At 50.2% G+C, this 17,650-nt stretch overlaps 1 protein-coding gene across 2 annotated transcripts; it reads right to left on the bottom strand.

Annotated features, from left to right (window-relative positions):
- Nucleotides 1-2,207: 2,207 nt before the first annotated feature.
- On the bottom strand, nucleotides 2,208-13,905 carry GSDMA (gasdermin A; the record flags this gene model as incomplete). 2 transcript variants are annotated; one of them, XM_082704958.1, is made up of 11 exons in its annotated part: nucleotides 2,208-3,156; nucleotides 3,829-3,902; nucleotides 5,054-5,168; nucleotides 5,641-5,795; nucleotides 6,393-6,416; nucleotides 7,133-7,156; nucleotides 7,562-7,609; nucleotides 8,108-8,204; nucleotides 9,008-9,173; nucleotides 13,330-13,510; nucleotides 13,692-13,905. In XM_082704958.1, the coding sequence occupies 11 exons, from the start codon at nucleotides 13,903-13,905 to the stop codon at nucleotides 2,914-2,916; spliced, it is 1,341 nt and encodes a 446-aa protein (XP_082561084.1). In that variant the 3' UTR covers nucleotides 2,208-2,913. The 2 variants fall into 2 exon arrangements, with proteins under 2 accessions (XP_082561084.1, XP_082561085.1); XM_082704959.1 differs by lacking the exons at nucleotides 6,393-6,416; nucleotides 7,133-7,156 and having other exon boundaries at nucleotides 5,641-5,843.
- Between the last annotated feature and the right edge of the window lie 3,745 nt (nucleotides 13,906-17,650).

The raw sequence follows: 17,650 nt of genomic DNA, 5'->3' as shown, positions 1-17,650 counted from the left end.
CTCCATCTGCGCCTGCTTTGCCCCCTACCCGCCACCCCGCGTTTGGGGTCTTGGTCGAGATTCTCGAGGCTCGTACTCAACGGCCGCCCAGTGCATCCGGCGCGAGGGAAGAAGCTGCGAAAGAGGGATTGTGAGCACTGAACGGGGGAGTAGGAGAAATCATTGGGATTCAGAGTTCCTTGTCAAGAGTTTAGCAAGTGCTGAAAATAAGACCTAAATCCCCCGCAGCCTGGGAGTGCGCGTGGGGGGAGAGTGCGTTTGTGTACAGTCACCGCAGTATGAAGTATACGGGTCCACTCTGTGTACGGCCCAGAGCTAGCACGCTCGGGCGCGGGGTTCTTAAAAACAGCTCCAGAATGTAGTCAGCTGGAGGCTCCGCTCTGCCGTTTATTGTGAGGCGGGAGGTCAGCGGCTGGAAGCCTCTATTTGCAGAGGCTTCAGGGAGTGCGTCGGGGCGCCTGTTTGCACCCAAACCGACACTGTAGTGAAACGGGGAGCACAGTCACAGTGTACCTGAAGAGAATCTAAGAATCCCCAGGGGACGGAAATGGAACCGGAAATCCTGTCCACTTATTTTTCAAAGGAATCTTCCAATGATTCTGCAGGAGGAAGATCCCGGTTCCAAACCCTCCCTATCTTTGAACTCTTCTCCCTTCTGTAGATGGAAGTCCAAAGTTTTAAACTAGGTCAGACCCTACAAGACGATCTAGCTCTGCTGTAATGTCAGAGAGGGCAGAGAATACGCTTTGACCGTATTCTTTTTTTTTTTTTTTAAGTTATTTATTTATTCGACATAGAGAGAGAGATCACAAGTAGGCGGGGAGGGTGGGGAGCAGGCTTACTGCTGAGCAGAGAGGCCTATGCGGGGCTTGATCCTAGGACCCTGAGATCATGACCTGAGTCAAAGGCAGAGGCTTAACCACTGAACCACCCAGGCACCCCCTTTGACCATATTCTTTATGTTCATATAGAAAGAGGTATTCTGGGGTGCCTGGGTTAAGCCTCTGCCTCTAGCTCAGGTCATGGTCTCAGGGTCCTGGATGGAGCCCTGCATCAGGCTCTCTGCTCTTCCCGGAGCCTGCTTCTCCCTTTCTCTCTGCCTGCCTCTCTGCCTACTTGTGATCTCTCTCTCTGTCAAATAAATAATAAATCTATTTTTAAAATAAATCTTTAAAAAAAAGAGAGAGAGAGAGGGTATTCTTCGTCTCCTCCTTGTCATATTATTACAGCAAATAGATCCTTGCACTGAGCAACTGCTTCCTGAAGGAAAAGCATTTTTCTGGCTTTAGGGAACATGCCTTGACCAATTCCTCCCTAACTGTCTCTCTGTCCCCTTGGGCTATGGGATGGATAATAGGACTTTTGAATCATCACTGGAATAAACTCATTAAAGCCTCTTCTTCATAACACCCTATCGTACTGAAGGTGGGCGAGAAGGGTCAAGGAGAAAAACAGAAAACAGATGAGCTTTGTTGTTCATCCTTACGAAGTTACCCTTCTGGATAGTTAGGGTGTTAGCTCACCTCTTTATTAAGTATACATCACAAGAGAAAAACAACCAGCTCAGCAGACAATTACTCAGGATGTCTTTGAGCAATGTAGTAAGGCATTGGAAGATGCCCCAGAATGGGGGAGGATGGCTTAACACAGCTTTTGGCAGTTGATCATGAATTTTTGTTGAGTGAGGGAACTGGAGGGAGGGAGAGGGTGGCTAAGAAAGGGGCGAGTCTGACTCCTGGGGCCAACAACCTTGGAGAAATTACTCTACCCATAAAACTACTTTAAAAGAAATTGGTGAAAGATGTTAAAACTCAGCTTTAGACAGAGGAGGATGGTATGAACCCACTAGTTTTATAAGATTGCGATAACCATATTTGCAGGTCCATATGGCAAGCCCATATTACTTCCTCCTACAACCACCCTGAATTGAGGGCAGCAGAAGGAAAGGTGAAATAAGATAATATCACCATTTCTTTTTAAAAGTTGGGGGCCAGTCTTATTCTTAGGTACTTTTTTTTTTTTAAGATTTTATTTATTTATTTGACAGAGAGAGATCACAAGTAGGCAGAGAGAGAGAGGGAGAGAGGGAAGCAAGCTCCCCGCTGAGCAGAGAGCCCGATGTGGGACTCGATCCCAGGACCCTGAGATCATGACCTGAGCGGAAGGCAGCAGCTTAACCCATTGAGCCACCCAGGCGTTCCCCCCCCCCTTTTTTTTTAAAGACTTATCTGCATTCTCTTTGATATACTTGCAAATTGCCTTACTCTTGGGTTTGTATCACAAATAAGCCTGTCCCAGTCCTTCACCCTGAGTCCGAGGACCCTAAACCCTCCTCTTTGAAGACAAGCTGCTTTGATGATTTTCGAACTTTAGAATCTAGATTCTACATTCTATACCTTCATAGTTCTCTGGGCTTTCCAACTGGCCCATGGACAGTATAATAGTACTCATATGCACATGATCTATATGTAGTAGGACAGTGTTTATTTTTTTCCTGGCAGAAGTTAAGAAAAACACCAAAAGACATTTCATCCAAAGTGAAATAATATTTTCCATTAATTCCAGTAAATCTTGATTTTTGGAAGCATAAGCAGGAGGATTGGGATAAGAAGTGAATTATTTTTGGTTTTGCTGAAATGGTTCATAGTTTTAAAAATTTGAATTTTTCCAAAAAACAAAAAAAATTGAGCTTTTCCACTTTTGGAGGATCTAAGCATCAACAGATGGGTTGTGGAGCTGAATGGGTAGGGGGAGAGGTAGAGCTGGAGAAGCAGGTATCACTTTTCTTGGGTAATCACCCGGGGTTTCCATCACCTTCAGCTTGACGGCTCTAAAATACCCCTGGGTGTGAAGAACACAGCACAGGGAGGTCGTGAAGGCATGAGGAGGCAGGAAGCAGGTGGAAAAGGCAAGTTAGGAGGCCTTGGTCAGCAGCTGCAGGAGGGAGAGGCCAGCGTATAGGGCACAGAGGCGGGGGAGGGTGTCTGGGTCCCATGTGTACTGGGGACCCGATCTCTGCACTTCGAGGCCACTCAGCCCCACTAGGGCCTCTGTGAGGGTCAGTTCCTCTTCCCCAAGGGAGGAGAGCAGGTCAGGCTGCAGGGGGAAAACACCCTCTTTATCCTGTAGGAAACTCTGTTCCATTGTGTTCTCCACCTGCAAGGAACCAAAATAGCATAAAAAGAAAGAACTGGAAACCTGTCCTCTTTTCTCCTAACTTATAAGCACCATGAAGAAGGGGGCGCCTGGGTGGCTTGGAGGGTTAAGCCTCTGGTTTCAGCTCAGGTCATGATCCCAGGGTCCTGGGATCATCTGCTCAGCAGGGAGCCTGCTTCCTCTCTCTGCCTGCTTCTCTGCTTACTTGTGATCTCTGCCAAACAAGTAAATAAAATCTTAAAAAAAAAAAAAAAAAGCCACGAAGAGGGCTACCTTTCTCTTACTATAACTCCTTTCATTACATTACAACTCCACGTGGGCCTTCTAACCACCCTGTTATGGCGGGCAGCCTTTTTTTTTTTTTTTTTTTTTTGTTAGCCCTATTTTCCAGAAGGGAATTGAGACAGTCTTGGCTGTGAATAAGCAAAGCCAAGGTGTTCTGTCTTTTCAAGCTGAAAAACCCAGATAACTGCCCAGAAATTCACTCTGCAACTTCCAGTTGCAAAATAACAAACAAGGGAGAACATGGAGACAAATGAGCCGTGAGCGTGGGCCGCTGCCCTACAACAGAGGCTCGCCAGGACAGTCTATTGTTAGGCTGAGTCTATATCTTTCCATGGGTTCCAGCTGACTCCCTCCCAAACCCTCTTGGCACCTGCAGTTTTCTCTCACCAGCTTAAGCTGCATGGGTAGGATCTTTTTCTCCATCGATTTTATCAGCAGCTTCTGTTGGGCTTCACTTAGCTCTGGAGGTAAATAAATAAATAAATAAATAAATAAATAAATGCAGTGCTGGTACCAAGGGGGCTCCAGGCCCGAAAGAGGTATACTTCCGGAATTTCAGTGTTCATGAATCCACACATTTAACCCAGGTTGAATGCTGCTTTATGCTAGGCACCTTTGTTGGGGTGTCGGGTAAAAATCATACGCCTTTCACTCAGGGAACTTGCAGGCTAGCAGAGAAGACAAAGCCAGGTGCAGGGACAGCAAAGGGTGTTAAGGGACCCATAGCCAAGGGGTCTGCTTTGGACTTAGCACTTGAAGGCAGGCTTTTAAAGGGGACAGACATCTCAGCTTACTCCTGAAGGACCAGGGAGTTTTTCTAAGTGGGGTAATGTTTCATGCAGAGGGAAGAAGAGAATTCGGAGCAAGATGCGAAGATGTCACTCTCTGAAATTAAAGCTAACAAGTTTCTATATAAAAGTGATGAGCTTAGGGATGGCTGGGTGGCTCAGTCAGTTAAGCCTCTGCCTTCGGCTCAGGTCATGATCCCAGGGTCCTAGGATCGAGCCCAGCCCCACTTCAAGCTCTCTGCTCAGTGGGGAGCCTGCTTCTCCCTCTTCCTCTGCACCATGTCCCCTACTCCTGTTCCCTCTCACCCCGCTTTCTCTCTCTCAAATAAATAAATTTAAAAAAATAATCTTTTTTTTTTTTTTTTTTTTTTTTTTAACCAGTGATGAGCTTAGCTATATATAGAAATTTTAACTATGTGACTGGTAAAACTAGGGTTACTTCCCAATCTCTATTAGCAAGGCTAGACTACCTTCTCAGACGATCCAAGGTGCCCAGGTGAATCCTTAGGAAGGTAAACAATTTTTTATTTTTATTATTTTGTTTTATTTTATTAAGGCAATCTCTGTTCCCAACGTGGGGCTCAAATTCACAACCTCAAGATCAAGAGTTGCATGCTCTACCAACTGAGCCACCCAGGCGGCCCTCTAACCCATTTCTTTAAATGTAGATATAAACTATTTTAACGGTGGTATAATTTGCCTGTCATGCATGCATGGAGTTGTTCGTTCATTCATTCATTCATTCATTCATTCATTCATATATCCGGGTGATTCATTCCTATCACTGAAGAGGTACATAAATGAAGACCTTATTCTCTACTCACCTGTTAGGGCTCCGAGGAAATAGAGGATGCCACCCATAGCCTCCTTCGATACCAAGACATCTTTTGGGAGTGCCTCCAGGGTCACTTCATGTCCTTTGTCTAGAGCCCCTTCGAGCTGCGGGGAAAGGTAGGCAGCAATTTAAGATAACATAGGTAAAGGGCCCAGCACAGTGCCTGGCCCATCAGAGTCCCTTGAGATATGTTAACTATCTCTCGTTTCCTTGTTTCTTTTTCAAGGTGTCAAGTTCTGAAAAGTATGGGGCTCCTGGATTTCATGGTCCCCGAGCCTTGAACTCTGGGAGGGAAATGTTCCAGTCCCCTTTCCAAGGAAGGGCCCTGCTAGCCCACAGCCTACCCTCTGTCTGTCAGCAGGTGCTTTGAGAGAAGCTGTCCTGTGTACCCTTTTCCAGAGGCATGATGAGGGCAGTGGCAGCCGGGTGGGGGTGGGGAGGACACCTGCCCAGCCTCAAGGAAGACACCCACAATTGATTCTCCCGGCCACTGACCACCTCTGTCCTGTCCTGTCCTCTGCCAGTTGTGACACCCACACACACCCACCCACCAGCAACCTTCCTCTGGGGCCTCACCGTGAGTTCCAGGTCCTGTAGCTCCTTTTTCTTCCCGAGAAGTTTGCTGAGGCAGGTGAGCAGGGAGTTTTGCCCTGCCTGGTTTAGCTTCTTTACTTCTTGGATCTCTCTTTGAACTTCTTCTTTGAGTGTCTTGAAGTCCTCATGTTCCTCCCCTGTTGAGACAGTGAACATGGTAAGCCAAGCGCCCTCGGTCCGGCAGCCTTCCCATCCAGCCCCCTCAGGTCCCCGTGCTCTGCTCCCAGCCTGAGCCTGACCTCTCTTCTTGACCAGGGAACATGATTATGAAGTTTCCATGAGCCGTGACTTGAGGTGTTATGGGGGATGGTCTAGGGCAAGGAGGTGGACCAGGACATACATTATCATCTAAGCGGACGGTTGATTCTCCCCACGTTCCCAAGCCCCATCCCGTGACAGTAGACAATCGACTTTCCTTTCTCTTAGACTCCAGCTTAAAGTTGAGGAGGAAAGTCTATTTCCCCTTCTGGAGTTATTCGACAAAGAAGAATGACTTCGGTGACTGAGTGAAGGCGAGGATGGGTGGGTCTTTATCCAAGGATATGGGTGGATTGAGGTTAGCTTGAATCTTGGCCTGACCCTCTAGGGGCCTGGCATCCTAAGCCTATGTCCAGGGGAATAGCTTCTGGAAGCGGCTCCAGTTGCCCAGACCTGGGACTCAGCACCTGTCTTTCCCTCTCTGCAGCCCACTGCCTCATTCCAAAGTCTTGGGAGAAACTCAGAAAATTCCTTACCAGCATCAGATGCCAGGATAACATCTGGGGGTGAAGAGGAAAGAAAAGACAAGAATGTACTCCTCCAAAACAGTAGCCATGCCCAGGGAATGAAACATTAATGGGGGTTAGGAAACACATCCTATTTCCTGGGATGTCCCAGCTATCTTGAAGCTACACTTGCTCCATTCATGGGAGGCAGGAATGGGGCAGGAAAGAAGCTAATCCAACATGAAAAGGGGCCCCTGGATTGACTGAGTTGGCATCACTGTGACTCTGACTCATCTATCCCAGATGCTGGGCAACAGAGCAGAAGATGTGCGTGGGACAGGTTACAGCTAAGGAGGCCCTCGAGGACAGAGGTCTGTGGCGTCAGACCACCTGAGTAGCCTGTCTAAAGTCTTCCCCTGCCACCACTTTTTCCTAAGTCATTGGAATTTCTGCCATGTTTTGGGGACAGTTATTTGCTGAGACCTGCAAACAGTCAGTCTTTCAGGGAAGAGGAGAAGAAGATTGGAGTTTTAAAATTCTGTGTCAAGGGACAGCTAGGTGGCTCAGTCAGTTAAGCATCCAACTCTTGATTTTGGCTCGGGTCCTGATCCCAGGGTGGAGGGAGAAAGCCCTGTATAGGGCTCTGTGCTCAGTTGGGAGTCTGCTTGAGAGTCTCTCTCCCGCTTGTGCTCTCTGTCTGTCTGTCTGTCTCTCTCAAATAAATAAGTAAATCTTAAAAAAAAAAAAAAGAAATGAGAGAAAAAACTTACGGGTGAACTTCTCCTCTGGCTTTTCTGAAGACAGAAACAACATACATATGTCAGCATAAAACCTATTTGTGCCTTTTTATCTAGAGCGGATGTCAAGGCAGCTTTATCAGTGATCATTATAAAAACACACGGAGATTATGTTAGCTCATTCCCTTCCCCCGAACACACAAACAGTCTGGGAACACACAGTATCTCTGAGTCTCATTTCTGCTTCTGACTTCCGGTCTCTTTTAGTTTCTCTGTCTCTCTAGGACAGTATTTATGTGCTTCTGTCTCCCTTTCCTGAAGTTGAGGGCAGATATTTTCATATAGGGACTTGGGAAACAAAATGAGGGGCTCCTTGAAGGATTATGGCACATGCTAGTGGAAGGTGCAGGATTTTAGCAGATGATGTCAGGGTAGGGTGAAAGGGGAAGCAATTTCACTTACCTCCGGGAGGGAAGGTTTGCATGTTATCATTGCAGATATGTGGAATATCTGTAAGAGAGGTGAGAGCAGGAGGACCCTTAAATGGCTGCCCACCTTCCCTTCTCTATTGTCAAGTCCATGGGCTTCACTAAGGGCTAGGTCCCTGTCCCTAAAGGCCCCACCAAATCCCCTGCTCCACCTCTGTTGCTCAAGGAACTCTTCTCTTCCTCCATAAATTCTAGGACGACTCTATTTTCTGCTTTGCATCCTAGTGCTGGTATCTGGGTCTGTTTCCTCCATGGGGTGCAGACTTCTTGAGAGCAGAAGGCGGAGCTTCTTCATCTCCGTGCCCCGCCCCCCAGCTAACCCAGGGCCTAGCATGCTGGAGGTGTTCAGGACCCAGGGGCTCCTTTACTCCCTCTCCAGAGCAGCCCCCCTGCAGTTCTGTCCCTGGCAGCTGGGACCACAATACAGTAACTCCAGCACTCCTTCCCTGGCTTGCCACCAGAGGGGACCGGGGCGCCTTAGTGCTAATGCGGGTAATTCTTGTCTGGAGTGTCTGCTCACCCCACTCATCGTTGCCTTTGACCATCAGTTGTCTCACTCGAAAGGCCAGGATGCAGCCCTTGGGGATGGTCACGGCCTCCTTGTGGTTTATGGATCCCTAGGATCAGACAGTAAAGACTTTTGAACCCTCCGAGAGTCTGAGACATGGGGTGTGGGTGGGGCACGTGGAGGGGCAGGCCCGAGCACCTCTGGGGAGATAAGAAGTTGAAAACCTTTCATTTGTGTCCCTGATTGCCTTTCCACCTAGTCTGGACTCCATGGGATACACTTTGAAGCCCTTTGGCATCATCCCGCTGACGAGGTGTATCTCCCTTCCTGGTGCAGACACAGAAAGGAACTGGACAGACCAGCTCCATCACCTGCCCGGCCATCTCCATCCCACCTGAGAGTTTCCACAGGCCCTGTTCCTTCTTCCTCTTTGCCATCTGGCCTGTGCTCACCTCCTTCAGGAAGCCTTCCATGACTAACCCTACTCCCAGTTCCAACTCACCCCTTGAATATTTATACAAACTAGGCTTAGGTATGTGGAGCATTTCTCATCTACATCGAATTTTCCAGGCCTGTGTTCTCGGGGCTTTAACCCGTGTGTCTCCTTCGTGAGACTGAGAATGTCTCTCTCCAGTACACCAGGAACTGATGGCTCCCTGTGGCATCTGGAACAGGCCTCTGGCCACACTGGGCACCCTTGACCAGAGAGAGGGCTTGGGTCTGGCTGACAGGGGCCTGAGTCTTGAATAGCAGGAAGACGGAGTGGGTCATTTTCAGTATCCCGGGTAGGCACCGATGGGGAAAATGAATGTGTTTAATGCAGGCTCCAAGGAGAGGCTAAATACAGAGGTGTGTGTGTGTGTGTGTGTGTGTGTGTGTGTGAGAGAGAGAGAGAGAGAGAGAGAACCAAACCTGAAGTCCCAAGGGGGCGAAGAACGGGAGGGAGAAGCAGCCCTCCGCCTTGCCGGCTCTCTCCAGAGTGACCTCCTGCACTGTCTCCACCACCTCCATGACCACATACAGGTTCTCCCCTCGCTCTTGCATCTCCTTCAGGAACGGGTGCTCGGCTGCCAGCTTCCTGGGGCAGGAGACGCACGAAGGGATGGGTCAGTACCTCTCCCCGCCTGGGCCATCATGCGCTTTTCTGTTCCTCGGCCACTCGCAGGAGCGAGGCATGGTGATGTCAGGGAGGCGGGTGAGGACTCTGGAGTAGGAGACTGAGGCCAAAGCCCAGGTGGCAGGGCAGCCACTCTGCGTCCGGGGAGCCTCATCCATAAAATGAGGGTAATGACACCTCCCTCCGGGGATGCTGAGAGGAAAACTAGGAAACCATCTGGCATGGCTCTTGGCTCGGAAGAGGGCCCCCTGCCTGCTCCTTTCTCTTTTCCCCTCTGCCTCAGGGTGCCTTCCCCTCTCTTCCCTCCTCCCTGTTCTCAGTCCTGTTCATCTCTCCTGGGGCCCGTCTCTTCACCTCTCTCTTGCTATTAACACCAGTTCCTCCTCCCCGATTGCTGGCTTCCAGAAACATGTCCTTTGATCTTGCCACTCCCTCAAATTACCCTTCTGGTTTTTTTTTCCTTTGCTTCACTGGCAAGTATCTCAAAGATGGGCCCATACACACCGCCTTTACTTCCCCACTGTCCACTCCTAAGTTAATCATTTGGCTTCTATTTCCACTCCTCAACTGAAATCCCAATGACCTCGCACCCGCCGCGTTCACAGACCTTCCCTCACTCTGCACAACACCGACCCTGCTGCCCAAAGCCTCCCCGTGACTCCGTCTTCTCCTGGCTTCGGTCTCACCCTGCCACCCTGTTTCTGCTCCCAGCTTTCAGCCTTCTAATTCCTACCTGTTCTGTCTGTGTCTCCTGTGCTAGTTTCTTCGGTTGCTTAAAATATTACATTCTTTAAGATTCTGTTCTCGGGTCTCTGCCGTCTGGACTTCCTTGAACATCCGCTCCCCGCACCTCATTCCTGTAGTTTCCATCTTTATATGGCCGACTGCCCCACAGGGATCTTGACCTTGACTTCTCTCCTGAGCTCTGGGCCCTCGTTTCCAACTGCCTTAAAATTTTTCTTCTAAAATGAGATATAATTGGGGCACCGGGGTGGCTCAGTCGGTTGAGAGTCTGGTTCTTGATTTCAACTTGGGTTATGATCTTGGGGTTGTGGGATCGGCCCCCCCATCGGGCTCCAGGCTCAGCATGGGTGGGGCATGTCTGCTTGGGCTTCTCTCTCTCTTCCTCACCCTTTGCCCCTCCCCCCACTAGGTCCCTTTCTCTCTGTCTCTAAATCAATGAATAAAATCTTTAAAAAATAAAATAAAATGAGATATAATTGACATATGTCATCATGTTAGTTTTAGATGTACAACGTATACAATATAGTGTTGTTGACTGTGGTCACTCAGCTAATGCCTCACTGGACCCACAAACTCAAAATGTCCAGAAGGGGCTCACAGTCTTTCTCTCCAAATACTTCTAAAGTCTGTCTCCTTGTTTCTGTTCATGTCATCACTTGGGTCAAGTCTCAGAGTTAATTTTTTAACGTTCTCATATATGTAATTATTTTAATAAAAGTTGTATTTATTTAAGGTATACAACATTTTTTAAAGGGTTTTTTTTTTTTGGTTCGTTTGTTTAGGTGTTTTTGTTTGTTTGTTTTGTTTGTTTTGTTTTGTTTTTAGTAATCTCTATACTCAGTGCAAGGCTTGAACTCACAACCCCAAGGTCAAGAGTTGCATGCTCTTTCAACTGAGCCAGCCAGGCGCCCCACAGAATGTTTTGACATACCTCTACATAGAGAAATGGTTGGTACAGTTAAGCTAATGAACATAGCTAGCTCCTCACACAGGTACCATTTTGTGCATATGTGGTGATCGACTCTCTTAGCAAATTTCCCGTGGACAGCATACAATTATTAACATAGTTATCGTGTTGGACATTGGCTCTCCATCAGCATCGTCTCTGACCAAACCTTCTCCCTCACCCTGCAATCAGCCATCAAGTCCAATCCATTCTGGTGCCCCAAAGGTGCCCCAGCCCCAACGGGTTCCTCCCTCTTTATGCTGACTGCTCTTCCCAGTTCTTGTCTTCATTTTGCATCTCTGATGGACAGTGGAATGGTGTCTTGCCTGTCTGCCCGTCCTCTAGTTGTCACACTTCCTCTGTCTGGCCAGATTAATCACCATGCACATCAAAGCATCCTCGGGGGGGGGGGGTGCCTGGGTGGCTCAGTCATTAAGTGTCTGCCTTTGGCTCAGGTCATGATCCTAGGGTCCTGGGATCGAGCCCCACATGGGGCTCCCTGCTCAGTGGGAAGCCTGCTTCTCTCTCTCCCACTGCCCCTGCTTGTGTTCAATCTCTCACTGAGTCTCTCTCTGTCAAATAAATAAAATCTTAAAAAAACAAAAACAGGGGTGCCTGGGTAGCTCGGGGGGTTAAGCCTCTGCCTTTGGCTCAGGTCATGATCCCAGGGTCCTGGGATGGAGCCCTGCATTGGGCTCTCTGCTCAGTGGGGAGCCTGCTTCCTCCTCTCTCTCTCTGCCTGCCTCTCTGCCTACTTGTGATCTCTGTCAAATGAATAAATAAAATCTTAAAAAAAAACCCAAAAACAACAAACAAACAAACACCCCAAAGCATCCTTGGGGTCCCCCGAAGCCTTCAGAATCGTTCCACATCCTTGACCAGGCACCTGGGTCCTCCATGATCTGGGCCTTAGCCTCTGCCTCCCACTTGCTCCTACTTTTTCTGCTCCTGCCAAACCAGCTCTTCATGCTCCCTAGTGGTTTTGAGATTTCTCACCCACGTGTCTTTCTAATGTCTTTCTCCCAGACCTTCACGTTCAATTTCTACTCCTCTTTCAAGGCCTGGATCATGGGCTGCCTCCTCCGTGAAGTCCCCCTTCATTTCCCCAGCCAGAAGTCCCTCCAGCCTGCCACAAAACTCAGGCAAAGTCCTCCTAGACACTATCTCTCACCCTGGATTATAGTTACGTTTTACAGATTTTTTTTTTTTTTACAAGCCCTAGATTGTGAGGTTCTTTTTTTTTTTTTAAAGATTTTATTTATTTATTTGGCAGAGAGAGATCACAAGTAAGCAGAGAGGCAGGCAGAGAGAGAGAGAAAGAGAGAGAGAGGAGGAAGCAGTCCCCCTGCAGAGCAGAGAGCCCGATGCGGGGCTCGATCCCAGGACCCCGAGATCATGACCTGAGCCAAAGGCAGAGACTCAACGCCCCGAGCCACCTAGGTGCCCCGATTGTGAGATTCTTATACAAAGATATTCCAATGCACCCCGGCTCCTAGTGGTGTGTTTTGCACTCCTTTGAGGCTGTATGAATATTTAAGCACCCCATCACTTCCCTCCTGCCTCCCTTCTTTCAACCACCACTTAACTACTTAAAAGTCAGTTCCCCTGGCAAGCACCCCCATTTGAGGTGCCCAGCATTGACATGGCATCAGCCACACCCCTTGTGCCGTGGGAGCAGTGTTCCCAAGGGCTGCCTCGTATAGGTATAGGACCGGGCAGACGGCTTGATTTATGGGAGCAGAACGCTGTGCCCAAGCTTCAGTAGGGAGCAGATAAGACCTTTTCCCTTTTATAGAGTCAAGTTTAGGAAGGAACCCTAGAGGTTTTCATGGAACCACATCATTTTTCAGGAAAGAAAACTGAGGTCCTGAGAGGAAAAGTTATTTTTTCCAAGGTCACATAGCAAGTTAATGTGAACATGCTCATACTCGTGTGTGTGTGTGTGTGTGTGTGAGAGAGAGAGAGAGAGAGAGAGAAAGAGAGAATGAGAGAGGGGAGTGGTACTGGGAGTCGTGGAAAGAGATGGCTAGGAGTGGTTAGGAGATGCACCCATGGACCACATGGTCGTCTTTTTCTTTCTTTCTTTTTTTTCTTTGGAGATTTATTTATTTATTTGACAGAGAGAGAGCGAGCGAGCGAGCGCACAAGCAGGGGAGCAGCAGGCAGAGGGAGAAGCAGACTCTCCACTGAGCAGGGAGCCTGAGGCAGGACTCGATCCCAGGACCCTGGGATCATGACCTGAGCCAGAGGCAGACACCTAATGACTGAGCCTCCCAGACGCCCCCAGAATGGTCACCTTTAAGAGCTCTGCTGTGATGACCCATAGGTGAAGGTCAGTGTGAGGGCCCTGCCCATTAACTCAGGGCCCAAAACAGCCTTTCCAACCACCCACCCATCATAGTAGCCCCCCAGCCCTGCCACTCTTACCTCTCCTGGTGCAAGGTCTCCAGAGCCTTAGGGGCCACGCTGAGTGTCTGGACCTCCAGGGTACTGCTCCGGGACAGCCCCGCAGTCCCCGTGACCTTGACTGTCTTTGGCACATCCACCTCTCCCTCCACTCGGGCATCCAGCATATTCTTAAAGCTAAAGTTCCCAGAGTCTGTCAGATCTGCAGGAGAGAGAAGATGAAAGGAGCCAGGCTGAGGGGCATCCCTCTTCCCCTGCCTCCTGGGAGAGCTCAGGGCTACGTGACACCAAAGCACAATTAGGCAGAGGGAGCTTTGGGTTCCCCCTCGTAAACCAGGGCCTGGCGCCCACCCATTGGGGCCCAGCCTCGCACCCGCACTGACCTGCAGGTGAGCTGCCAGCTTCTAGAACGTCCAGGAGGGTGTAGTCTGTGCGGACATACCGGGCACCCCAGAAGAGTGTGCTCTTCCTCTTCCTTAGCACCAGGCAGAACGGATGGAAGCGCTTGAAGTCTATGAGGCTGTCAAGGGGCGTCAGGTCCCCTCTAGGGTTTAGCTGTCTGGCCAGGGCTCGGGTGACATTTTCAAAGATGGTCATTTTCTCTGTTGGGATCGGGTTTTGGGGAGAGACAGGAGAGTGATAAGCTGGGAGACCGGGACATGGTAAGGGCTGCGGCCGAGAGAGATCACCTGGGTTTGGGGGAGGGGGTGCCTTTAAAGATGCTGGGACACTAGGAATGTCAGAGCTGAGAGCAATGCAAGGCACCTCCGCTTTGTGAGGAAGAAAAGCAGCTGAGAAAGCTGAGGCAACTTGCCCGAAGTCACACAGCTGCATAGAGAAGCCAGCCTTGCCTGTCAAGGGTTTTTGCGCACAGCTCATTCATGTCCCTCATGAACTTGAACTTGGAGCCGGGCTGGGACGTTTCATGTGTGAAGGAAGTCAAGCTTCTCCCATGCAGCTCTGCCCAGCTTCCCTTCCCCCAGAGAACTCTGATGGCTGGCACCGGGGAGTCCAGGGAGGCAGGCAGCCCCCACTGGTGCCGAGGGCCTGAGGAGGCAGACGAGGTTCGCCTGCTCTGTTGCCCCTTCTTTGGGTGGAGGTCACTTCCCTTGTGCCCACCCCCTGGCTCCTGCCTCAGCAGACCCGCTTCCCGCCAGGGGCCACCCAGTACACCCAGGCATTTCAGTCGTTGCCTTGGTTCCCTCTGCTTCCCTCCCAATCTAAAGAATCCCTATTCATCCCTCTAAGATTCAATCTGGGTCACCTCTTTTGTGGCTCCCTTCTTCCTCCCCTTCAGGCAGCTAGTGACTCTATCCTGTGTCCCCAGAGCACTTTGTACGCGCCCTTCCTGAACACCTGCAACCTGACGTTGTTCGTGTTATTATGATCTGTTCTCTTGGCTCTCGCCTACTCGACTGTGGCCTCCCAGAGGGCAGGAAACGAGTCTTAGTCATCTAGGCACCGAGCACAGCACCTGGTGCAGGCCTAGAGCCTGGCAGATGTATGTGGAAAGAATGAATGAGGAAATGGATGAATGAACGTGGCCCTGGGAGACATACACTGAGGTGCAAGAATGTGGGGTCTGCAAAAGCCTGAACTTCAGAGCCTCAGGTCCCGGCCTTAGAGGTTCAAGTCCAGGTTCTTTGGCTGGGAGGATCGCTGGCCCAGCCGTGGGTGGGAGAGGATGCACCAGCTGGCCTGGAACTGCCCTCACTGCCCCCATGGGCCCCTCACAGAGTCAGAGAAGCGGGAGGCACACAAGCAGGTGCATGGGCCACCTGCCAATCACATGGGCTCCAAGGTGCCTTTTTCACCCCTCATTCCCCGGGTGGGCCGGGATGAGACAGGACAACCTCCAGAGGCCAGTCCGATGCCTGGGGAAGGGATCGGGAAACTTCTGTCTCCTTCTTACCAGAGAGGGGCTCCCAGGACCACTTCTCACTTCCCCCTGCAAGGCTTATGAAGATATGTTCTCCCCGGGCTCTAGGGCATTCCTAGGCCCTTCCCTACCCACCCACGTTCTCATTCATCCCTAGAACACCCCCAGCTCCCCTGTTGTCATCAAGCTCTTACCAGACAGCCGTTTCGGGTCCTGTCCAGCAGCCGGATCAGGGATAAGGGCCCAGGACTCGCTCAGTCTGCAGGTTGAGGGAGCTACTGTCCCTCTCCAGCATGGGCGACAGCTTTATGCCTCTCTGGAGGCAAGGATGTAGGCTTCCAGGGACCCCGCCTGCCCCGTGACCCCACCCCTCTCCTGCTCTACTTCCGGGAGAACAGCATCAACCTGTTCCACGCGTGCCCTGCCCCAGGCCCTGGGCCCTGGCCTCCTGAGGGCTGCGGGGGCGGGGAGCTGCCTGGCAGGTGCCAGCGTGGGTGGAAGGAGCCAGACCAGAGACAGGTGGCCACTGAGTCTTGGCTCGCTGGGTTGAGAGGAGAGGAAGGAAGGCACCTTTGGGAGAGAGGCCACGGAGAGGCAGCGGGAGGTGTGTGCGTCTGTACGTGGACATGTTGCTGAGGGAAGGCATCTCTGTTCTGACACCATCATGGTCATTGGGAAGCATCTTGGAGTCATGATGAGGCCTTGTGCGCGTGATCAGGGGCAAGAAATCCTGTATGTCCACGATTCCAATCGAAAGCAGAGTGGCTGAAAAGTTGTCCTCTATCTTTCTGCCGGTCTGTCTGCACATCACTCCCTCCTGCCTTTTGTTTTAGCTACAAAGATGTGTCAATGGCACCGCTAGCCACCTATGTCTGTGTAGGCAGAGATGGAGATAGACCAAGCGGTTTTCTGGTGTGTTGTGTTCAGCATGTCGGCTCCTCTGGGAGTGTTGTACCCACACAGACACGCAGTGGCAGAGCGGAGTGAGTGGCAAGGCTAGAGGGTACATCTGTCTTGGGAGCTGTTCTGAAGACTGTGTCAGATAGGAATTTTTTTTTTTCTTTCAAAGATTTTATTTATTTATTTGACAGAGAGAGGGATCACAAGTAGGCAGAGAGGTAGGCAGAGAGAGAGGGGGAAGCAGGCTCCCCGCTGAGCAGAGAGCCGGATGCAGGCTGATCCCAGGACCCCAAGATCATGACCTGAGCCAAAGGCAGAAGCCCAACCCACTGAGCCACCCAGGTGCCCCCTGATAGAAATTTTAAAGGAGACTTTATGCACCTGGTCAGGTTTCTAGATGACAAATCAAGACAGTTCCAAGCAAGACTCCTATAGTGTTGGGGTATGTATCAACAATATCCCAACATATCAGACAACTGAGTCTGTTTTCATACTCTAACTTGGAGGCTCTTCTCATATACCACTCATCCTAAAAGAAATGCAGACTGAAAACTGTGAAGAGGGGCACCTGGGTGGCTCAGCTGGTTAAGCGTCCGACTCTTGATTTTGACTCAGGTCATGATCTCGGGGTGGTAAGATCCAGCTGGGCATGGAGCCTGCTTAGGATTTCCCCTCCCCCCCCTCCCCACTTCTTTGTCTCTCTTTTTCCATCTTTTTAGACAAGATCGGGCACATTCAGAGTGGTATGGCCATAGACTCCACCTTTTTAAAAGATTTTATTTACTTATTTGAGACAGCGTGAGCAAGAGAGAGCACAAACTGGGGGAGAGGCAGGGGGAGAGGGAAAAGCAGACTCCCCGCTGGGTAGGGAGCCTAATACGGGATCTGATCCCAGGACCCTGGGATCATGACCTGAGCTAAAGGCAAAAGGTCAACTGATTGAGCCACCCAGGCGCCCCTCTTTCTCTGTTTCTGAAAATGAAAACCGTGAGATGAAGAGAAGTTAGATCTTTACTGGAGGTTTTCTTGAGGGTCTGATGGTGAATGCCAAGATCACACCACATTACGCTTGGCAAAACTCCTTAAAAACCGAATTATACCACTGTCTCCAAAGTATCATTCAATATGACAGGTGCTCTCCAATCTCTCTTCTCTGTGTCATAAAACAAAACCTCCTGGGTCTCTGGTTCCTGCCCCCCATCTTTTGGCTCAGCTTCCTTCCTATCCCCCAGGCCCTTCTTGAGTGACTATCTAGTAGTTCCTCCTTCAATAGCTCCAACCAAGGGCTTGGATGTGTGGGAAGGCTGTCATTAGTCACTCGGTCCCTGTCACATGGGCGCATGTACGCAGAAATCGGTGTATGTGCTATATTCGTTCCATCTCTACTTGTGTCTTCCTTTCTGTATCTCTTAATCAGTGCTTTGATGTGACGCCACTGTCATCGAGCCTGTCATCCTGGGCTGTGCGGTCTCTCATCCTTTAATCAGCTCCAGAGAAGGGCCCCACTTCCCACCCTCCCACTGGCCCACCATGGCCTCAGTGAGACTTTGGAGAGTTTCCCGC

This window comes from Mustela nivalis (assembly GCF_964662115.1).
Source record: "Mustela nivalis genome assembly, chromosome: 17".
Lineage (NCBI taxonomy): Eukaryota > Metazoa > Chordata > Mammalia > Carnivora > Mustelidae > Mustela > Mustela nivalis.
The sequence above is the reverse complement of the archived record's forward strand: the minus strand, read 5'-3'. Positions and strand labels throughout refer to the sequence as shown.